General features: G+C 37.9%; 1 protein-coding gene and 1 long non-coding RNA gene across 2 annotated transcripts; one reads left to right on the top strand and one right to left on the bottom strand.

Annotated features, from left to right (window-relative positions):
• The first annotated feature begins 1,632 nt into the window (after nucleotides 1–1,632).
• On the top strand, nucleotides 1,633–5,618 carry rtn2b (reticulon 2b). The gene is made up of 7 exons (XM_034606638.1): nucleotides 1,633–1,756; nucleotides 2,910–3,117; nucleotides 3,504–3,642; nucleotides 3,840–3,909; nucleotides 4,191–4,237; nucleotides 4,680–4,738; nucleotides 4,940–5,618. The coding sequence occupies exons 1-7, from the start codon at nucleotides 1,744–1,746 to the stop codon at nucleotides 5,040–5,042; spliced, it is 639 nt and encodes a 212-aa protein (XP_034462529.1). The 5' UTR covers nucleotides 1,633–1,743; the 3' UTR covers nucleotides 5,043–5,618.
• A 263-nt stretch (nucleotides 5,619–5,881) lies between these two features.
• On the bottom strand, nucleotides 5,882–7,618 carry LOC117774311. Its single transcript, XR_004616050.1, has 3 exons — nucleotides 6,126–7,618; nucleotides 6,067–6,069; nucleotides 5,882–5,998 (listed from the first exon to the last, which is right to left on the bottom strand). It is a non-coding gene; the product is annotated as an uncharacterized LOC117774311 (long non-coding RNA).
• Between the last annotated feature and the right edge of the window lie 444 nt (nucleotides 7,619–8,062).

The raw sequence follows: 8,062 nt of genomic DNA, 5'->3' as shown, positions 1-8,062 counted from the left end.
GCTGTGATTGGCTGGCTATTTGTGTGCACCAATCCCTGCCTGACTCGCATCCCCTCTGTCATGTTTTGAGCTCACCCTCTCTCACTGTCCTCCTATCTGCAGCACTGCCCCTCCCACATCTCTGGTAATCTCAACCTTTGATGAGACGGGATTACGGGTTTCCACTGTTGTGGGATTACAGGACTGTCAGCCATTTAGCACAAAGTGTGTGACTGACAGTGTTTTGTTACGTGTTTCATTATATACAAATTGAACATAGCGACAGTGCACATGCTGTACCACTGCAGGGATTCATCACTGATCATCCAGCAACACTGACAGACACTTTAAACATGACATCATAGCTGCATTTTTACTCTAATTCTCAATTAAATTAGTGGAAACACAGTTTTTAACCAATCATATTTTAATGGTTCTAATGTAGCAATAAAGAAAAAATGTGTTAGAGGCAGGTTGTGGTTATTAATGGGTATAATTATAATTATTATATAATATATTCTGCTAAATTGCCTTCTAAAAGAAAACAATAATATTAGAGACAAATTTGTATGTTTTTGTCTTTATAGAGACACGAAATGTGGAAATTTCTATCTAATTCAACAGAGATGAAGAGGCAAAGATTGGTACATGTTTCAACTGATTATTTTGTTTTCAACAAGCAGAAACATTAGTTTTCGACTTACTGCGGTTTTGTTTGGCACCGTTCCACAAACAACTGCTTAAATCTGTGGATTCAGCCACGATGGCATCTCTGCTCTCTGTACTTCTCTACTTACCCTGATTTCAGGACAGACACTCTGTCATGTTACTGTGACCGGGCAGGATGAACTATTTGTACAGTTTTAATGTTTAATCAATCAAATATCGTCACATGTCATGATGATATATATGTAAATGATTATATTATATAATCATGTGTATTGTACTTACTATTCATACCAATGTCCATATTCTCATGCAAGATAGTTCACCCCAGTTATTATAAATGAATTGGAAATCTCTGTATAGGTGATTTCTGTCAACTCAAATAAAAATGTTACCTCCATCTGCATTTGTCTGTCAGCAGAATTACGCAAAAACTGCTCAACCAATTGTCATGAAATGTTTGTGGAGGTGTGGCCCATTAAATTCTGGTGCAGATCCAGATCAAGGGATGGATTCAGCATTTGTTTGTTTTTTCAATTTCTTTGACATTGATAGGATGTTTTCACCGATTTCCCAAAGGATAATTCATGGATCCAGATGAAAAAAATCTGGCAGATTTAGGATTCATTCGTTCAACCATTTCACCATCATAGTATACTTTGTTTCTAACAATTCAAGCTTTATATAAATCCATTAGGTTGTGATGATAACTGCAATGTAATGCTATTGTTGATTTTGCATTAAAAACTGTTCCAAGCTAATGTAGCTACATGTTATGGTGGGGGCCTCTGGGTGCAGGTCGGCATCCAGAGGGCTCACAGAGCTGTCAACCAAGAGCCTCTGAACGCTGAGGGATATGTACATGCTGACGTCTCAGGTTCCCAATTTGTCTGTGTGTGTGTGTGTGTGTATACGCGTGCGTGCGTGCATGTGTGTGTGTGTGTGTGAATCCAAACAGGGGGTATCCAATACAGGATAAAATTAGGCCAGCCAGGCCATATATTGCTGACTGAGCCCGGGCAGCCAAAAAAAGCCTGGAGTGAAAGCCAACAGTGGGAGCGCAAGGAAGAGAGGAGAGCAGGCAGGATCGCTGCTGAAATGGCCACCAAACGTAAGCAAAGAAATGGTGACAGCTTAAAGTAAAGGGAATCAGAGAGGAGAGAGGGCAGTGGTCAGACTCCACCTGCCAGGTGGGGGGATAGATCAGTTATTTTTACCCTCTGCTGGGCAGGTGTGGATACAGCATGACTGTCATTTGTTGGACATATGGATAGAATGGGACTCAGCTAAATGAGACTCCCTGAGTCCCTGAATGAACGGTTGTTTGATTCATTCCTAAATATCCTAATTGTCAAATTGGAATTATTGTTGCTATTTTTGTTTCGCTTTAGTTGTTCTTAAAGTAAGAAGTAAAGGCAGGTTATGGCTATACCAAGCTTGGAAAATGACTTCATAGGTGTAACATAGGGATGTCTCTGTCTCGGACCGGTTTTCAGATAAGCCATTAAATAAGACTGTTTGTATATATTTTTGTATATATGTTCCGCTGGTTCAACTATTGTGTGAGTGAATGCGAGACTCTCTTATTGATGCATCGTCTCTTAGAGACAAGTTGTTGTCGTCGTGTGTGTGAATATGTTTATGTGTAACATTCTTGAGGATTTATTTTAATCAGATAATTATGGTGATATTAACACTGGAGTTAGGAGGCTGATGATTTGTTGTTTGATGGTCTGATACACTCTGACTCAATGAGTATTTATTTTTATTATTCATTCAGTACAGAGCACATTATTAGAAGCAATACATTCATTCTGACGTGCTTCTTTCTATTGAGAAGAAATTATTGTAAAAGATTAATAATTCTATTATTCTTTTTCACATTTTATAAAGGTAGTGAGCTTTATTTCTTTTACTGTTCAAGGATGTGTGTCATGTTTCTGTCGGCAGCAGCAGTTTTGTTTGGAACAAAAAGAAGAAGGTGATCTGGGTCGTTACGTTGAAGAGTGAATCCACTCACTGCATTTTGATATGACAGAATTTAAGAAATCTTATGAAACAAAATCTGTGCGTCTTTTTATAGAGCCAAGAGGTTAGAGCTGACTTGTGATGACATGTCACAGGCTCTTAACAATACCAAATTGTTGACTGAGCACGAAGATGATCTACAAAGTTAACTTTTCTTTCACAGATACACTCAAACACTCGTTCAGTATAACTCACCTAACTTCTCGTTTCTAGCAAGTGTCCACCTTGTTTTGCAGTTGTGGATCTGGTGTACTGGCGGAGCGTGAGGTGGACCGGTGTGGTGTTCACAGGGCTGGTGATCGCCCTGGCGAGCCTGTTCCAGCTCAGTGCCATCACCGTGCTCTCCCACCTCTGCCTGGGTATCATGTGTGTCAACTTCCTCCTCCGTCTCTACTACAAGCTGCTGGAGCTGCTTCGCTGCAACCCTGGGGTGCACCCTTTCCAGTGAGTCTGTTGATTTGGGCCACGCTGGATGTTCAATGGCAGAAACATGCTGCAAATGTAGGGCCTCAGTTGACCTGTTCTACCGGGGTAAAATTAGATTTCATAATCTTCGCCAAGGAGGTTACGTTTTCACCCCTGCTTATTTGTTTGGTTTGTTTGTGAGCAAGATACGTTTTTTGGGGCATTTTCGTTGATTTCTACGTGAATATTTCATGAATCTTGATAAAAAAGAAAAATCTGGCATATTTAAGAAAACTGATTTCTATGAGTGGGTGAAATTTGGTGCAGCTTGATTGAATTTAAGTTGTATGCTGGACCTTGGTGGAGGTATGTGCTCTACTGAGTGCCATTCTAGCTTTTGTAATCATGTGTCTGTGTGTTCCCAGGTCACATCTGGATTATGACAAGACTCTGACAGATAAGGACACAGTGATGCTGGTAGAGGAGGTGGTGCTACTGGTTGCATTCGCCGTTACAGAGATCAAACGGCTCCTTTTCATCGACTGCATGATTGACTCTATCAAGGTTCGAGCATGATGACAAAATAATGATTGAAAAGTACCATGTGAGCCACATTAATCCATGTACAGTATCTGATTCATGAAACCTCAGAGCTGAAACATGAAATCTAAGTCTGTAAATTAACTGTATTATAGAAAACACACGAAAAAAATATACCATTGAATGTCATCAAATCACTCTCTCTCTGCTCTCTCTCACAGTTTGTTGTGCTCCTGTATCTGTTGACCTATGTCGGTGTCCTAACCAGCGGACTGACTCTGATCATAGCTGGTGAGTTGAACTGATTCCAAAGAATTTTCCTTCTGGCATCTCTGTGTGGCCTAAGTCAAGCACTTTGTGCTTTCATCCATCCACTCCTGCCTCACCCTGAAGAGCCTTTTCACATGGACACGTTGTATGAATGTGATGTGACACAAAGCCTTCTAGTGCTTTAACAGTGTCCGAACACATCTTCTCTTAGCTAATTCATTTCATAAAAGTGTTGCACTTGTCATTTACTGGTAAATAATACTATGTCAACCAGTCTTTTCTCCTTCGTCCTTGTTTCACAGCTGTGATCGTTGTTTTCTCACTTCCTCTGTTGTACAAAAAGCAGCAGGTAAGACCGTGTAAACTGCAAATTTCCAAAATTACATATCGATAACATCACAAAGCTGCATCTCTAAAGAGAGTAGTTTGTTTTTTTCGACAAGAAGCAGGATATAATAATTTAAGACTTCTCGGAATGATTAAATACACTGTAAAAAATACAAATACACATTTACTCTTATTTTTTTGTATGTATTTATTACTTTTATTAAACATATTAAGCATTCAATAAAAGATATAATCCATAAATTAATATAACAGGAAATCAAAGATCTTTTTTTTTTTTTACAGGATTAGATTGTTTGATTGCTTAATGGTCTTGGATGATAGTAAAAAAATATATATACATCCTATCGCTGAATGTATGCATTTGTAATATCAGCTCATGACACAAAATCTATTGATGTCACAATGTCTTGGATTTACTGACCCGTGTGTCATTGTGCTGTCAGGTGCGGATAAGGAAGATTGTACGAGCGGTAAAAGCTTTTGTGAAGAAAATCAAAACCATGTAAGTAACCTGCTCTTTATATGAAATGTTCTACTATGTCCTTTAATACAGCCCCTAAAAGGGACATGGGCAAAAAGATAGAAGTTAGAAGAAGAAAAAAAGATAGATGTTTCAGGTTTCTGGAAATATATATCTCTTTCTTTTTGGTCTGTTTACATTATGTTGTGTAATCCGAAGCCTCCCTATCTCCTTTTTTTGCAGGTGCCTCAATCTGTATAGTTCAGTGAGACCCTCCTCTGCTCCTGCAGCTGCCCCGAAACCTGCAGCTGCACCCGCCGCCAAACAGAAGGCCAAGTCAAAGTAGCTAGTTTACTGACGTGTTGAGGACACCCAGGGTTTGGGATTTGGAAAATGTTGGAATGGTACATCCTCTGTGGGGGCCGCTAGAGGGGCAGCTCATTTCCATCTCTGCACCACGATGTTTGTTCATGGGAGCAAGTTTTAATTGATCCTGACGGCTGAAACAAAACTACCATTCACTCAAGGACCGGAAGGGGAAGTGTATGAGCAGAGGAATTTTATTTACAGAGATGTTTTGTTGGCAGTGTTCAGAATAACTAGTTCACACAGTCATGCAGTCCAGCCAGGAAAGCACACAATATCACAGGTTCTTTTCATTTAATAACATGTTTATTTTTACATAAGTATACTGAGCACTATACTCAATTTCTCATCATGAAGCTATGAAGCATTATTGCTGATTTTATTATTTAGCATTAATAATTTTCAGTTGAAAAGAAAATTAACAACATTATCTGCGTCCATCAATTAACATATTTTTATGCTTGCTATGCTGAAGAACAAGTCAATTCAATTTCATTAAACCAAGTAGAAAGAGTGAATGAAGTCTAGTTCACCTATTCTAATGCGATAAAGATAAAATATAAGACTAACTGAATCAGGAACAATGCTTTATGGTACAAAACAGCAGTAACTTTTTACTTTGCAGGTTACAGTGGGTTTTTAAAGCCGGCTAACTTTAAACAGCTGACTGTTGTGGCTGAAAACAAATCTTTGAGAGCAGTGAGAGATCAAATCTGTCAAGTATGCACCAGAAAACCAAAGAAGATTAAATTAAAAGAAACTGTGCAAACCTGGGGGAACTGCAGAATCAGATGATAACATTCGCTGTTCAGTTTTTTAACTTGATTATATTGATTATAAATTATTAAGTGCTTTAAGCCTGCTAGTGTATTTCTCTCTTATTTCTCAAGTTGCTCTTTCAAACTCTCTTGGAGCATTGGCACTAGTACTAGTCTGCTGTCATGTTCACAAAAAGTTGTCCTCGACCTTTACCGTTTTGTCTAAGTCATAACTACTTATATAACTTTCTTGACGACCATGTTTGAGTTGCAAAAAGTTGCTCCATAACCTGCCATCAGAGGACATTTCAATAGAAATAAACAAACTACAGATTTTTATACCATTCTCAAAATATTCATCTTCATCATCAGACATTAGACACTTCCTGACATGAAGGATTGAGATAGAAGAATGGGTCAAATTAATAAACTAGGCTGTGCAACATAATGCTGCTGGCAACTTGAGAATAACAAGAAGATGACGGGTAAATAGATAAATAGCGACTAGGAATCCATTAATATTCATCAGGTCAGGCTCAACATCCTGAAAAAAAAAAAAACGCTGATTGCTCTTGTGGCACCAAGAAAAATATTATTTGACTAAGAATAGAATTTCTTTTTGATCATTTTTGTCAGTCCATTGCCATGAGACATCTCCTCATCCACATTTTCCAAATCCACCAAACTATTTCTGAACGTGTTCATTTGTTGATTGAACTAAGTGTTTAATGAACCTTTGTCTTTACTGTAGCTCAGGACACTTCAGTCGTGACCTGACATGGAGAGTTGGAATTGTTTCCGAAACTTTCTGTTCAAAGCTCCGGCCCGGGCTAAAAAGTTGCTAAAAATCGTCCAGTGCTTTAACTCACACGAGGTTTAATCGATAATGGCCATATTTAAATTTTTGATGAACGTTTCCTCTATTCTGAAAACTGTATGGTTTTAGCTGCCAAACCTGAGCCAGTCAACTGTAAGCAGTTATTTCAGTGCAGCTGTTTAGCCGGCGAGCTACGGTTAGCATGTCAGATTAGTGTTAGTGATCATGTGGCGCTCTCTAGTGGTCAGTGTTTTGGAACTTAAAACGAAGCTGCACTCATACTACCATGTCTTAATGAGCTTATGTTATTGACTGAAATTTCACATTGCGATGCAGGATTTCAGCAGCACTCAAGTTCAGTTAATATCGTTTAACACAACTGTCAATTGTGCAACAAAATAAAAGTGTAATTGTGATCTTCAGAGAAGTAAAGCCAATCGCTTGAAGCTATAGGCACAGTCTGTTACTGTTCTCACTGTTGTTTTAGGTTTACTTATTTCTATAGGTATTTATAATTTTTTATAGATTTTTTTTCCTATTATCATGTCGCTCCCCAATAATAATAAAAAATTGTTTACAAAACTGAAGGGGGGGGGGTGTTTTTCGTACTCTGTACCTGCAAAGTAAATTGATTTAATCTTTATTTGTTAACTTTATTAACAATGACATGATCTTGTTTCTGTGAAACTGAAGTAGCCAGGAGGTTGTTTTTGCCCCTGTCCATTTGTTTGTTGGTTTTTTCCCCCATGAAACTTGGTGGAAGGATGTGTTACGGGTGATTAATGGATCTTAAGGAAAAATGTCTCACATTTAGGGAACTAAAATCTACTGACATTTAGTGCAGCTTGACTGAATCTAAGGGGACTGTTGGTACTTGGAGGAGGTATGTGCTTCTCTGAATTTTATGACTTACATCTCTGGTTTTTCTACTGTGACATGTTAAATGACCTTGTGTAAATCAGTGGAGACCAACTTACCATTAAACATCATAAAGCTCAATAAAACCAATGGCTAAATTTAAAGAGACAAATATGACACCATGTTAAAATGTCTGACACTCAGGACACAGTTAGTTTGAGTCATATGCTTCAAAAGCATCAGTATTTATTGTCTTAATCATATTAGTGCATTATTTTAAATATATACAGTTTTGTCTAAATCATTACTACAAAGAAATATTTCCCTGTAAGACTCCTGATGGGGTAATTTCTTAATGTCATCTGACATTCGTACTTCTTATAATCCCTGCAGTCCAGTGTGGTACACATAAACAAGTTAAAATGATTTTGTATTTCCTAACAGTTGACATATCAACTTTTCATATGAACTAATATGATCATAACTTAGTCATATAAAAATAATGAAACTACATGTATTATTATTTCATCTTAAAATTCCAATGAAACTGAGTAGACATCACTTGTA

Source organism: Hippoglossus hippoglossus, chromosome 14, assembly GCF_009819705.1.
Source record: "Hippoglossus hippoglossus isolate fHipHip1 chromosome 14, fHipHip1.pri, whole genome shotgun sequence".
Classification (NCBI taxonomy): Eukaryota; Metazoa; Chordata; class Actinopteri; order Pleuronectiformes; family Pleuronectidae; genus Hippoglossus; species Hippoglossus hippoglossus.
The sequence above is the reverse complement of the archived record's forward strand: the minus strand, read 5'-3'. Positions and strand labels throughout refer to the sequence as shown.

What these genes read in the sequence shown, in the direction of transcription:
- rtn2b (XM_034606638.1), top strand. An exon ending in CCTGGGGTGCACCCTTTCCA is followed by an intron (nt 3,118 to 3,503) that starts GTGAGTCTGTTG and finishes GTGTGTTCCCAG; the next exon opens with GTCACATCTGGATTATGACA. An exon ending in GCATGATTGACTCTATCAAG is followed by an intron (nt 3,643 to 3,839) that starts GTTCGAGCATGA and finishes TCTCTCTCACAG; the next exon opens with TTTGTTGTGCTCCTGTATCT.